Source organism: Pinus tabuliformis, chromosome 5_1, assembly GCF_031772625.1.
Source record: "Pinus tabuliformis cultivar Carrire ecotype Pingquan chromosome 5_1, CPIR1, whole genome shotgun sequence".
Classification (NCBI taxonomy): domain Eukaryota; kingdom Viridiplantae; phylum Streptophyta; class Pinopsida; order Pinales; family Pinaceae; genus Pinus; species Pinus tabuliformis.
In genome coordinates this window covers 110,266,400-110,281,308 of record NC_142305.1, presented here as the reverse complement: position 1 = coordinate 110,281,308, position 14,909 = coordinate 110,266,400, and the positions used below count along the sequence as shown (strand labels likewise).

At 36.9% G+C, this 14,909-nt stretch overlaps 1 protein-coding gene across 3 annotated transcripts in view; it reads left to right on the top strand.

The window, feature by feature from the left end:
- Nucleotides 1-4,899, top strand: part of LOC149163670 (dihydropyrimidinase-like) — a 413,279-nt gene extending 408,380 nt beyond the window's left edge. For all 3 annotated transcript variants that reach the window (XM_089431800.1, XM_089431798.1, XM_089431799.1), the window contains 2 exons: nucleotides 4,320-4,476; nucleotides 4,581-4,899. In XM_089431800.1, the coding sequence (XP_089287926.1) occupies nucleotides 4,320-4,476; nucleotides 4,581-4,772 (349 nt within the window). In that variant the 3' untranslated portion in view covers nucleotides 4,773-4,899. The remainder of the gene's footprint in view (nucleotides 1-4,319; nucleotides 4,477-4,580) is intronic.
- The last annotated feature ends 10,010 nt before the right edge of the window (nucleotides 4,900-14,909 follow it).

Here is a 14,909-nt window from a genome sequence, read left to right as displayed (position 1 = left end):
GGACTGGAAGGACATTTACCAGATATGTCGCCTCTAAAAAGAGGACGAGATCCGGAGGCTACCTAGCCCTTTCCAGACTCCGTTTAAGAGTATAATAGAAACACACAAGTGGTATAATAGCCGAGAAGGTTCAAACTTCAAAGAGATACAAATAACAATGATACGATATATATCAAATAAACCATAAGCAAATACACAAGAAATGCAGAGAGAATGCTAAGCCATTTTATTATACTGAGTAATAAAATGAGTACAAGAGGTGATTAGGAAGATGGCACCTCTACTTGCACTAGGCAAGTGAAGAAATACACTCAGAATAGCGAAAGAATGGCCCCTCTGTGATCTATGTCCAAGCTGCTGGGAAACTACTATGCTACTGCTGTTACTAGAAATCAAATGAGGATTTGGGGTTGCTCCCCTCCTCAGAAAAGGCTGAAACTCTGGAATTGGACTCTACTCAAGAAACCCAGAAAGCTCTCGTGGAATGGCCGACCCTCGAAAATCACCCCCTTGGGGTTCTGCGCAGTTCCTCACTGCTCTACGCTGCCACTGAATGAGATGCTCCAGAAACCTGCCTGAAACCCCTGCCAAAACTCCCCAATATCCAAGGGCTGATCCCCTGCTCTATCTCTCAGCACCAAAGCTCCTGCAAACCCTCAACCCAGAACTGCGTCCCTCTCACAATACTGTGCAGTCCTTCAGAACTACGTCCCTCTCCTAGTGTTGCGCAGTCCTCCAAAACACTGCCACTACTGCTGCAAAACGATGATGTAACTACCGCTGAAATGCCAATGGGAATACCTTGCCCAAGCAGGCTCTCGAAGTCCCCCGAGGCTAAGGGTGAGATCTCTGAACAGAGACACTCAATGCACTAAACAGTGCTGCAGACTAGCTAAACAGTCAGTGTGCTCCATGTCGAAATGACTATCACAAATGCTCATCACAGAATGATCAAAATAAGGGGGCTCCTCCCTCATTTATAGCCTTTGCCTCTCTCAATCCCAAGGCTCACCTCCTCTTGCGTGATTCCCCTCTTGCCACATGTGTCTTCCCTCCTGCAAAGTCCCTCCATGTGTCTGCATGGGCTCCATTTCTGCGTCCCCTTTGGCCCCCTTGGTTTCTCTTTAAGTCACAACGTTGTGCTACTAAAAAGCGACTTTTTATTCTAAAAGTGAGTTATATCCTCCTTCCTCACTTTTTTATTTACAAATAACTATAGAAGGTAAAATTTGGACAAAATCGAATATTCCAATTAGCCATGGCTAATTAGGAATATTACAATTATTGTCTTTGACTAAAACACAGCCAAGCCAGCCAACAACTTGAGCCTTCACTGCTCAACTATGGCTTGAATACAATGGAGGATACACAAGCCTTTTAACAGCTTCAACTACATGTAATACGGCGAACTCAATACCATGAGTCACCAATACTAAGTGCTCAAAACCACAACTGTTAACCATAACTGTTGACACAACCTCCACTCCAACATAAGGTCAAGTTTATCTAATAAACACTGGCTAGGGCACAGTTTTACTGGCGAACCCGAACCTGGCGCATTCCACTTCGAGACATGTAATTTGATGGCAAATAGCAAATATGAGTATGTTAAGTCATTTGAATTGCAAAACAACCTCCTGCCTCAAACATGGATCATACTTAAAATAGATGACTGCTTTACTGTACCCAATGAGGAACATGCTTTTACAGCTATTGAATGAATGTGCGACTGATATGCTTGAAGAATTTCCAGACAAAATATTTGCATATGGCATGGGTGATGAGTACAGTCAAGAACCTTTCATCAAAGACGTGCCAGTAAGATAGTGTCACTTATGGTCTCATTCTTTTGATACGGAGCTGCAGTATCCACCTTCTTTTGATGGACAAGTTGTGTGCTACCCTTCGACTTCCATTCTTCGAGATTACCTCGCTTGACGTCTAGTAGATTGTGAGTTACCCAAGCAAGTCTGCTACTCTATTATGTCTGTCAGTTCATGTGTCTGTTTTGTCATAGCTAATAATAGTTGATGTCTGTCAGTACATGTGTCTGTTTTGTCATAGCTAATAATAGTTGCCAGTTGGAGAAACAATTACAGTCATGCGACTGTGTGAAATAATTGAAAAGAAATCGTGAGGCAACTTTATGGCAGATAAGTTGCAAAATTATTTGCAAAGCATTTTTTTAAGAGGTCATGCCACGCTATGCATAATTAAAATGATTGAAGTAGCAAAGATGGCTTTCGGATAATAATGTATCCTTATTGATCAGGATTCAGACGTAACATATTTGAATAAAATAATACACAGTTGTCCGTTGCAGACTTTGAGGGAGAAGGCAATGAGATAGCTTTGGAAAGGCACGCAGTTTTATATCACTCAAAAACAAACAAATTGTCTCCATATGAGCTCTCACCATGCCGTCCAAGTCTTTTAATTTATTCTATTCAGATGTGCTCGGAGTCTCGGACTACAATATTTATGAAAATATATATCCGCAGTCGTGAGATCTGTCGTTTATTTCGTCAGAGTTGACAGAAAATTGCAATTGTATATTCAAGCATCGCTGAGAACCGAATCCTCGAGTACATCATATCTGAAGTAAAATCGATTTCTCAGAAAATGCAGCAGTGAATTTTGTATCTTCATAATGAAACCTTTGAAGACCGTGCAGCCCCACTCATGTCCAGCCCGGAACTGATGAAGTACGCAGCATAAGATAATAGAAGATGCTCTTACTTAACGGATATAGTTATGAAGATCTACCTAGTTCTGCTAAGAACGATGTCTGACAAACACCTGTTCTCAAAAATGGCCAACATACGTTGTTTCCACATATTGTAGTTTTTCCCATAAAACTTCTGATTGCCTTTTAGCATGAATGTTGGACAACGAAGCTGTAGTTCTTCCCATAAAATTTATGATTGCCTTTTAGCATGATGTTGGACAACGAAGCTGTAGATACAAGTCAAGAGTGCAGAAAAATAGATGGCTCTAGACGACTGTAGCAACCATGTAAGGCGCAGATTTGTGAGGAATTTGTCCCAAATCAGCCCAAAAAACTCGTATCTACATATGATAGCTGAAAATTAATAATCTAGATAGATCTGCCCTCAAACAGCTCAAAATAATCGGCTAATAACCAGCATCAAAAGAGTCAATTTCTCCTTGGATCTGCAGAGAAATCAACAGCTAAAACTTCCAGATCTGCAAATCTGGGCACCTATATAAGAAAAAAAACGTCAATATACTTCCAATTCGTGTATACTGTCAATGAATCTGACGTCAATATTCTTCCAATTCGTCTATACTGTCAATGAATCTGAGAAATAAGATATTATGGGCCGTAAATTTTCAACTTTTCTGCTTCTCTAAGCAATTTCGTACAGGATTGTGTATGCCGAGCAATTTCTTGCAAAAAAAATTCTACTTCTCTGAGCAATTTCTTACAGGATTCATACAAAAATTTTCCACTTTTCTGAGCAATTTTTACAAAACTTTTTCTACTTCTCTGAATAATTTCATACAGGATTGTGCATGTCGAGCAATTTCTTACAAACAAAAAAAATCTACTCTGAGCAATTTCGTACAGGATTGTGTATGCCTGTGCTGTTGTATTGTATGATCTCTGGAAATGATGGCTGAAAACAGCTGCTGAAAAAAAAAAATTGAACCCAAGCACTTAAAGAAACCAAGAAAACTCGAAAGAGTTCTTTGTGTTTGTGTTTTGTGAATAGTGAGACAGCAAAAGCTTTCTCAGTCGAGTCAATCCACTTTATGAATGTGAGATAAACCGAAATACACAGTAATGTGAAATAAGACAGAGAAAGGATGAAATAAACTCAAATAGACTTTATTAATTCCCAAGCCTAATACTTAATTGACCATTATTAAACTAATATCTACTTTAATAGATACAATCAATCTTATTAGGCCTGTTATTGTCAATTGAGGAGAATTTTCAGAACCAGATATTTATAAAAGAAACATTTTGCACTTAAGAATGCGAAATGTTGCAAATATTTAGTGTCTTTCGTCATTAAAGTTTGCAACTTTGCAGTCGCATTTTGGTGCTATTAAAATTGAACTGATCAACTTTCCATCTTTCTACTTCAAAAACCAAGGTAATATTTTAGGTTAGATGAGCGATTCTAGTTGTGTATGAGCTAAAATTGATCGCACGTGTTGTTAGTCAGTGTATATAGTTTCAGAAAAAATTAAATCTGTAGATTTTGGACAGGTCTGTATCATGTTTTGAGTAATTCAGATGTCCATCTATTAGTTTACATTTCACATATTTTGAGTGAAACCTTATGCAGTGCACAAATATTCAATATATATCCAAGAAAAGGGGCGATTCTTCCCAACTCGGATGCAGACATTATCATACTGAATCCAAATGCAACGTTTCAAATAACTGCCAAGTCTCATCACTCAAAGATGGACACAAATGTCTATGAAGGTTGGGTAGGAAAGGTAATTTCAGAATATTTAAATATTCTTTGAGTGTTTTAGTGAGAAATTGAAGTTGGCTTGAATTTTTAACTTTCTGGATTTGTTTTATATTTGTTTCCATGCAGGGAAAAGTTGAAGTTACAATTTCAAGAGGTAAAGTTGTATGGGAACATGACAGATTGATGATTGAGGAAGGATCAGGGCAATACATACCCATGCCTCCTTTTGGCTATCTTTTTGATGGCATTGACAAAATTGACTCAACATACTTGTCTTCTTTAAAAGCTCCAGTTTATCGAGTGGTATCTGAAATCTAAGTCACTTGTTTCATGTTCACGTTCAAATTTGAAAAACAAATGACATTCGAAAAATGTTTGTCGGAACAAATCTAATATGATAAGCCACTAAGTTCAATAAAGATAAGTGGATTCTATTATAGCTTCATATATTGGAACAAAAACGAATACAAATATTTTTAACTTCAAACTTGGCACAGAAAGATGTCAAATTGATAGAAACACCGTGTGTGTGTGTATATGTCATTTCAAGCAGACTGTCTCAAGGCAGAGTTTGTGATGAGGTCTACTCTATCGTGTTGAATATAAGTGTCTATTTGCCTTTCTGAAATCTCATCTGTGGAGAATTATCACTCTTAGAAATATCAAGTGTGCATACACTTCAAATGGACTGAAAGTTTGGTTGTCGGATTTTGTTTTTTTTTTTATTGTGACCAATTATGTTTGGATAGTAAATTAATTTTCTCCCAAATGCAAGTGGAATCTGCATTGATTAGCAACACATATTACATTATGTGTTTTTGACATTTAACATCATCTTGGTGACATGAATTAAACATGTTGGAGTTTAAGGAAGAATTCTCTATGTAGAGATGTTACCGCTCAATTTAGCAGGGGTTCTACTAAGGGTTCCTAAGGGACTACTACTACTAGATCAAGTGGCAACAATGGAACAAGGAACCACTATCACCTTAGTCGATGTCCCCTGCTCTTTATAGACTTTCACCTATGGGAGGAGTCTTAGTATAAAGAAATCAATAGGAATGATGAGTCAATGATAGGATAGGTAGTGATTTCTAGAGCCCATTCACAAAAGAGACTCAAATAATAGGGTTCGCTTGCTTTAGAAGCAAGGTGAGGGGCTCTCTAAGAAAGGCTCACTGGAGGCTTAGGCCTAGGAATTTGAGATATTCTTTGATGAAGAATGGTCTAGACGTAAGGCCCCTTTAGAAAGAAAGTTTCTAGGTGGCCTTGTGGGATAAAGAATGATAAAAATGTGGGACTGTTACTCTTGCCGCCTATACCTACCTACAGATTAGTAAGAAAAACCTTCAACCTCACAAGGTGTGGTTGGTGGCAGGGAACTCAAATAAGGGGATGTCACGCTAATCCCGACTCCCTCCGTTTAAGTTATTTCTTAGGTTAGATAAGGGGGGTGGTCCCTAAAGGAAAACTAAGTTAAAGATGTGAATTTCTAAGAGAGTGTTATAGTGTTATGGATTACTCTTAAATATTTATAAGCAAATGTGATGTAAGCAATATGAAATCAAATAATTATGACAACCATCAATACATGAGCATTCAACCAGTGCCTTCAAATAAATTACTGTTCTAAAAATGAAATTATGTTTGCTTAAAATGAAGTGAAATGCTTTCAAGTGGAAAGCCAAAGTAATCTTGAAAAGTGAAACCATAAATTGTTAACACAAGATATTATAAATATTTTTAAGATGAACAAATTTACAAATCAAAGCATGAAAATTATCCTGCTCAAAAGGATACAAGGATGTCACGCTAATCCCGACTCCCTCCGTTTAAGTTATTTCTTAGGTTAGATAAGGGGGGTGGTCCCTAAAGGAAAACTAAGTTAAAGATGTGAATTTCTAAGAGAGTGTTATAGTGTTATGGATTACTCTTAAATATTTATAAGCAAATGTGATGTAAGCAATATGAAATCAAATAATTATGACAACCATCAATACATGAGCATTCAACCAGTGCCTTCAAATAAATTACTGTTCTAAAAATGAAATTATGTTTGCTTAAAATGAAGTGAAATGCTTTCAAGTGGAAAGCCAAAGTAATCTTGAAAAGTGAAACCATAAATTGTTAACACAAGATATTATAAATATTTTTAAGATGAACAAATTTACAAATCAAAGCATGAAAATTATCTTGCTCAAAAGGATACAATTATAAATTTACTTGTGAAAATGAGATGGTAAAAAGAACTCAAATGTTAGACCAAGATGACAACATGCAATTAAGTTTGCAACAAAATAAGAGTACTCGAAAGTGAGGCCAATAACCATCAAAATGGCAATATGTAATTAAGCTTCAAGGGTAAACCAATTTCCAAGCACAATTAAGTTAAACTAAACTTGTTGCAAAATTAAGAGATTACAATACTTGCATCCAAAGTGCTTATTGACATAAGATTTGCATGTGAGACTTTTAACCATCAACTTGACAAGAAATTTAAGAACTTTGCAAGTAAAGTAAATGTGATGAAATGGTGTTCTTGATTTATTTTACTACCTAGCGCTAAAGTAAAGTTACAATTGAATTATAGTTTTCAGACCTCATTCTCGCCCAAAGGTTTGGATCTCACAATGAGGAGTGAATAGAAGTAGAATGTCTCTAAAAAGTCTATTCAAACAACTTAAGCTGGATGTAAGTTTTAGTTATATTTGGGGCATGTAAGTAAATTAACCAAACAATGAAAATTAATTTCAACTTGAAATGTACTTGCTTGACATGAAATAGAATGTTATTTTATGGAGAAAATTTGTCCAAATACTTGATGCATGTAAGATGTGTTTAATGGTGAAGCGTAAGTAAACTTGGAACTATGTTCAAGCCAAATAAGATCAAGTGAAAAAATGGTGCATGCAAAAAATTTGAACTTGTTATGGATTTAAAACATGTAGTATTAAAGTGCATGCAAAATGAGTGTGATGCATGTTGTGTTAATTTCTCAATTAGATAATATGCATACAAAATCAAATAAACCAACAAAATCAAACAACCAAGCCTCTCCAAACGGTGGAGAGATAGAGATATCAATGGGTAAAATCCATGCTTCCAAAATTAGAAATTTTATTAGTTGTGACAAGAAGAAAAGACAATGAAGTCTTCTCTAAAATCCAAGGAAAATCTTTAAAAATTTGATTTCAAACCATAGATCTTTCCAAACTGAAAATTTATGCAATTTGAGGCCCAAATAGGCTCAACAAAATTCAGATTTTGAAGAAGAAGAAGAGAGGATAAGCTTCCTCTATGACCACGACCAAGAAATAGAAAGAGATAGATAAAAGAACTTGGCCTCCCTCAAGAAGAAAATGGCATTGTCCAATAAGAACTCGGCCTAAAGGTGGAAATAGTCGTTAAATTCAAACCCCAAAGTGATGTGTGCAAACTTGTAAGTAGTTTTTTGATGATAAATTTCGCAAGTAGCTGCAAAGAACAGGTTAGAAAAGATTACAACAACATGACAAATATTAATTCAGGAAAACTACAAAATATGTTACAAAAATAATCTACAAGAGGCTAAGCCAAAGAGTATGAGCAAGCTCTCCACTTTGACTAGCCATGACTTAGCTCTTTGAAATAGTTAGATATTGATAAATGAAGTGCAAAAAAAAAAAAAAAAAATTAAGTTTGATATTCTGATGCAAGAAATAAGAGCTTTAAGAAACTTGAAAGAATCTTTGCAAGACAAAAATAAGATATAGATGAGACTTTGGAATTCAACACATGTGGGTTCTCTTTGAATATTTTTCAAGAATTGGTTGATTCCTCCGAGAATTTCTTCTCACGCTTGAAAAGCTAGACCAAAGAATGATCCTTATACAAAACTTTACCACAAATCATTAAATCCACATGAAATTTAAATAAATGCAATGGAAAAAGTTCCTAGAGATACATCTAACGTCCACTAAAAGAGTTTTTTTTCTAAAGAAAATAAGTAATTCCTATGATAATATGAGACATATGCATACTAGAATAACTTGAAACAAGCATGAAAGAAACAATGACATGAGGAAATAAGTAGAAGCATAACAAGAAGTCAAGAATTTACCACATATGCAAGGAGAATAACACCATCACGAATTACCCCAAAGACTGTTGTATTATATCACAGGTAGTGAATACAATTCCGCAGTGTCTCCTCAAGCACAATAGCTCATATTACATGATACAATATGAGAGCCAAATTTCATTTAAATAGGCAAATGGGAGTCAATCCCAATGGAGAAACCAAGTGATAAGTGTAGCTTGATGACAATCCCAAAGACCATGCCAAGTTTCAAGTGGCAAAGGAACTTATGTAGCATGTTGTGAAGTGGCAGCGAATTCTTCTCTTAGCTATAGCATCGTATTTCCTAATTGAGAATCAATGTATCCTCTTGTTGGCCATGTGTAGAAATGACTACAAACAAAGGGGAACAAGTATCTTAAATAGCTTATGTAAATTCCTAGTCAACATGCCAACAAACTAAGGAGTAAACCATCCTGTGTGTATCCTCCAAATCAAGCTTGCGTGGACTGTGGTTGACTACTCTTAATTGGTTGTGTTGATTTCTCATCACTGTTGTGTAAATTGTGTGGCTGGCAACTTGGAATCTTGATAGTCATGTGCCAACAGTGAAGGAAATTCATTGAATGGTTGGAGTTAACTCCACGAAATATGTTGCATATCCTCCATGAAATCTGTTGTATATCCTCAGGGTGATGCTTGGATTATTCTCTGTCTTGCATAGCGCTGCGTTGAAATATTTTGACTGTTGCGTGCAATCTGGGCATGTGCATAGATGATAACTAGCTACGTGCAGCTTGATTAGTCAAGTTGAATAAGCAAATTCCATGAAATTTGCTACTTAACTAAACCTTGGATCGAAACTTCCAAATATGTGTTCATCTTTTGCTTTTGCGTTGAATTCCTTTTTAGCATGTGCGTTTTATGCTCAAGTGTTGGTTGTACGTAGACTATGGGGAGCTGAGGTGGGGTCCATTGCTCACTCACCTTACCTTATACTTTAAATTCATCGTAACATTTGATTAAATCAAAACTTGAACTTTGCTCATACATATGTCCCATGAACTTCAACGTGGAACAATTTCACTGCCTTTGACTTGGTTTTTTACCACCCCTTGACTTGCCACTTGGAACTTTGACTTTGACTTGAGTCTTGTTTGGTGGGCCCCACATGATTTCCACATCACCTTTGACATTCACTTTAATTTCTATGTCACTTGTTTGACTTTCTTTGGCTTTGGAAAATTTTATAATTTTTTCCAATTATTGAATTTTTTTAATTTTTTCCTCATTTTTGCCACTGATCTTAGAAAAAATGGCTTTTGAGAGACTATAAGTTATTTTTTGACCCTCAAAGTGAGTCTTAGGACAATGTTGGGTCTCTAAGGATGAATTTCAAGTAGTCATATGCCCCAGACATTTTCCAAAGCCACTTATTTACATCATTACATAGAAAATAATTAAAAAATCTCATTTTGCGGGAATATTTTAATTATTTAAAAATCCTACTTATACCCAACCAACTTCCACGAATTTGTTTTTGTGATTTAGTATGGTAATATACATCGACTCTAAACATTAAGATGTCTTAGAGGCTTAACCTTCAAACTGTCACCTCGACTTTGGGGTTAAAAGTGAGTGAAAAAACCTAGAAAATTATTCGCCTCTAAAAAATAAGGGATAATTAACCAGATCAAAAAAACACTCCAAGGTGCACTCGTTTGTTGATTGAGTCTCAACATCCTAGGTTTGTTACAGATTCAAAACTCATCATTATTAGTATCACCTATTACAATTCCCCGCAAGGTGTGGAATCTAGGTACAAGTAAGATGATAATAAATAGAAATAAAGTTTAAAAACTCTGTTGACTAATGATATCTGATGGCACAAGTGTCATTTGGTACATCTTTGGGAATGGATTCTTCATATAATCATCAAGTTTCTGTCTAGTAGTCAACACGGATCACAAAGAAGCCTTGGGAAGATCCAAGTTTGACCTAGAGTTTACAATTTTTATCTTGCTTCCAACGGTCATGCAAGGCCAAATGAGGAGGATGAGAAGGGTCTCAAAATTATGAACTTCCTTTGAGTTTTTCTAATAATGAGACCCTTGAAATCTACCTTAACCTAGGAGAAACCTAGACAAGTATGATCTTATGACTAGGGCTTGGTGTACTTCCCAATCTAACCGTGGGATTGACATCAAACATGGAGGACCTCTAGAGGACACACCAGCACATATGGCTTCCAACTCACTCCAAAATTGGATGGCTACAAAGAAATGTGTTTGATTCCCTAGAAGACCCACTAAGGCTAGGGTGGAATTCAAAGGAAAAAGTAGGAAAAGAAAGTTTGAGGTGATCACCTAGGATTAGACCAGTGCATATACCCTTTGGGAGAATTGGAGTCTAAATTTCTTTGGTTTTTCAAACTTCTCTATCTCAAGGAGGCCTATTACAACTTTTCAAACCTTAGTGAAGAGGTTTGAAGGTTACTCTAGACATTTATACTTATTGGCAATGCTTGATGGAGTTTCAAGGGAACAACATACATAGTGACCCCTTAGGAACATTCATTCTTATCAACAATGAGTAATGCATGCAATATTTTCTTTATCCAAGTGCTAGTATATTCCATACATTAGACATTTAATATAGAAGAGAAATAACATCAAAAACACTTACAAGTTGACAAGAATATATCCATCCATCCAAAACATGCCAAAGAAGCTCCAAGAGAAAAATGTGTAATTATTCCAAACATCAAAGTGCATTAGGAACTCCCAAACTCGTCCAAAGTGCAGGTCTGAATTCTTTTTTATAAGATATCCAATCCAATTGATAATGAGGGATCAGATATTCCTCTCCTACATTAATATGATCCTCTAAGGGATTCGAATGGCTAAACATGGTCTAACAATGCCCCTAATAATAAAATAATGTGCAATATAACAATACTTTGGTGACAAGCCCAACAAATAGCTCCAAAATAAGACTAATTGACCTCACAAGAGGGTCAAAATGATAGAAGTATAGCTAGAAGGGCCTTTAGAAATCCAAATGAAGTCCCTCATGCGCCAAAATGAGTAGGAAGGCTCCAATAATAATGATGATGGGGGTGGCCCCTTGATCTCCAAGCAAATGATCTATGGTGCTCTCAAGTGGTTGTGGGGGCACAAAATTATTCTCATGGGTCTCCAACTGAATCAAACAAACTTGTATCACATCTGCAAGGGTAAGAACAATGATGCAATCCCTCCCTTTATCTCCCATGGTAAGATACAACCCCATCTGGGCCTTGAATCAACTGCCAAGTGTGTGGTGCAAGTGTGTAGTCGACTGGGCAAGGTGGTCCAGGTGCATCATCATCATCAAGTAAGTGGGACATAAGCAAGCAATGAATGGTGTTGAAGGATCCCATGGCATGGTTATCTGCTCTCTACTATAGTGGAGGCTCATAGCTCTCAACACACACCCTATAAATGTCAATATGACCCTATGGAGGGCTTGAACCCTGTATGGGGAGACCAAACCCCAAGACGAAGACCCACCTATAATTCTATATAATATCCATTGTGTCTTCTCACCTTCCAGTACAACAAATCATTAGTGTAATTGAGTAAATGAGCTTACAAACCATGGAACCAAGTGGACACTTCGTAGTGGCATGCCCTTCCATAATGGGATTTAGAGTGTATAGGTGTCTCCAAGTTCAAGAAGGAGGTTAATCAATGACCCTATTAAGTGGTTTCAACCTCTAAGGGAGTAATAAGTCCATGGTACATCCATCAAGTGGCAGGTGTCATGTGATATGATGATGGAATGAAGTGGGGAATCAGGGGAAGACCCAAGCCACATGCCATAGTACAAGGGTAGCTAACATAAGGGAAGCCCACACTTGGGCGTATGAATGTAGGAAGGATTAATTGTGGTACATGAGTTACCCCGACTCTTGTTTTTCCATCCTTCCTCTTATGCCATTTGCCTTTTATTGATTTTTCTTTTAAAATTGTTCAGGGCTCCAGGGGATGAGAGCATGATGTGAATGGTACAACAGTGAATACCCCCTTAAGGTTGGGTAGTTCATCGCCCACTAGGGGTTGGGACAATCATGGGTTCCTTAATGATGCAAGGGGGCCAATATGAGGGGCCTTAGGAACCAGGGTGATGGCCATAATGATGGGGTAGAGCTCATGTTTGGCATTTGCCCACATGCTAAATTCGTATGCCCCGACCATATTTTTCATTTTATGGTACATTTCCTGTTGAGAGTGGACAAATTATGATTTTTTCTTTCTTTTTAGTTGCATCGACTTCTGGGGCATTATTCCAAGCCTGACCCAAAGTGTGGACAAGGGGAGAGGAAGGCTAACTGCTTGTGGACCCAGATGGGAGATATGTCAAAAGGGGTTATAATGAGCGGAGCGAGTGATGTATGTGGTGTCAGAAAGCGGGAAAACACAGCGAAAATCGAGATTTCCTATGTAGTGGCACTCTTAAAGCTAGTAGCCAATAAAGGAGATCCCACAGAATTAGGATACAAGGTTAACCACCAAATTGGACAAGGGGACCAAAGTACAAACCAAGCCCATACTTTTCTTCGAATCCCTCCACTAATCCATGCCCAAAAGGTGTCCATGATAATTAAGCAAAAATACCCAACTACATAATGGAAGCCATACCTTTGGGGTTGGAAGGCCCACATTCAAACATACGACCATAAAATATGGGCTAGAAAGCATAATGGTTAGCTCAAGTGGCGGAGATGGTAGCACATCAAACTATCTGGTGGCTGCAAAGGGTTGTTGGTTGCCAGCTTAGGACCATATAAGAGAAAATTTTGTCTAGTGTCACCCACAGGTGATGGGTAACAAAACAAATTAAGAAGACACCTTTTAATTCATTGTGAAAAGAATCATTCTTCAGTTTGCTATTTTGATTAAGTCTAAAACTCAAAAACTTTTCACTATGTTGACAACAAGGAGAAAGAAGAGGTGGCCTTTGAGGGTTTCATTTCATACCATTCTCTAAAGTTGAAAAGCAAACATTTTCAACATTGCTTTATTGATTTGTATGTGCCACACTTCCCTAGGTTTCTCGTATCTATATGAACAACAATGTAGAATGTGTTCTGAAAATTATAGAACTTTCTAGCTATTTTCCATTTCAACTTAAATTCAAGGAATAGAATCGTAGATTCCCTATATATATTCATTGTGCAAATGTGTTAAGTTATATTTTTAGATTTATCATTACCTTTTTCTTTCTAGGAGTATCGAACTATGGAGTGGTTGTCCAAAGATACAAGCCAATGCAATATTCTAGTGTTTTACGAATATTGCCCAATAAGACATATGAAAGATAAGAGTTTTGATGTCTTGGCTTAATGTTGTATGTGCCTTAGGTCATTAACTCATCGCAATTACTATGTCCTTCCAACTATTTAGCTTGTGATTTTTGCACCTTCTTCCTGGAAGATTAGGGAGCTAATAATGATTCGTAATGAGTCCAATAGCTCTCGTGTGATTCTTCCCAATTTTGGAGTTCCTATTGTGTGTCTTAGCAGTCTTTAAGATAATATAACCCAAGCACACCCACAAGTTTATTTTAATTTTTTGCCACAAGGCAGTACATCTAATAACCTTGAAGAAATTCCAGTTGATATTTATGACTAAATATGAAGCTATATGTTTGAGATACATTGAGAGCACACTTCGGTGAGCTCCTCCAAAGGCCATGATGGTGGTGTAAATGAGAGGTTTGTGAACTTATTGCCCAAAGCCTAATGCAGGATTTTTTATGTTTTTTTTTCTCTTAATAGAATTTTTTGTGAAATGGTTTTTCCTCGAGGACTATTGCTATGCAGAAACAATTTGGTTGTGTTTCCTTGTTGGGTCGAAGATTTTTTAGCAGAAAAAAGTGTTGAGCTACATTATCACATCTAGGCTGAATTCTCAAGCCTATCTATTCAATTTCAGCCCATCATGGACATATCTCCAAGCCTAATGGGGATGTCATCTATCTTGGCATTGAGAGGTTTTACATCCCTCAGTGGTATAGGCATGTTTATCAAGGTCAATTTGTCTAAGAATCGTAAGGAATATGCCCTAATATAAGTATATAAAAAAAAATAGTTGGTGCCTTATATCAATTTTCACAACATATTTTGGTCAAAGCTCAAATCACAAGATTAGGAAATGTCCCCATATGCATAAGTATGAGGCCCCATATACGTAAGCTCCACCAACCACTCTAATTATTGTTATCAAACCAAGGATGTATTCTACTGATGAGAAATAAAACATAGGCTAACAAGGCCTAAGCTAATTAGAGCACTCCAACTAAATTATTCACCATGACAATTCAAGTCGCTAATAAGATATCAATGTCTCAATGGA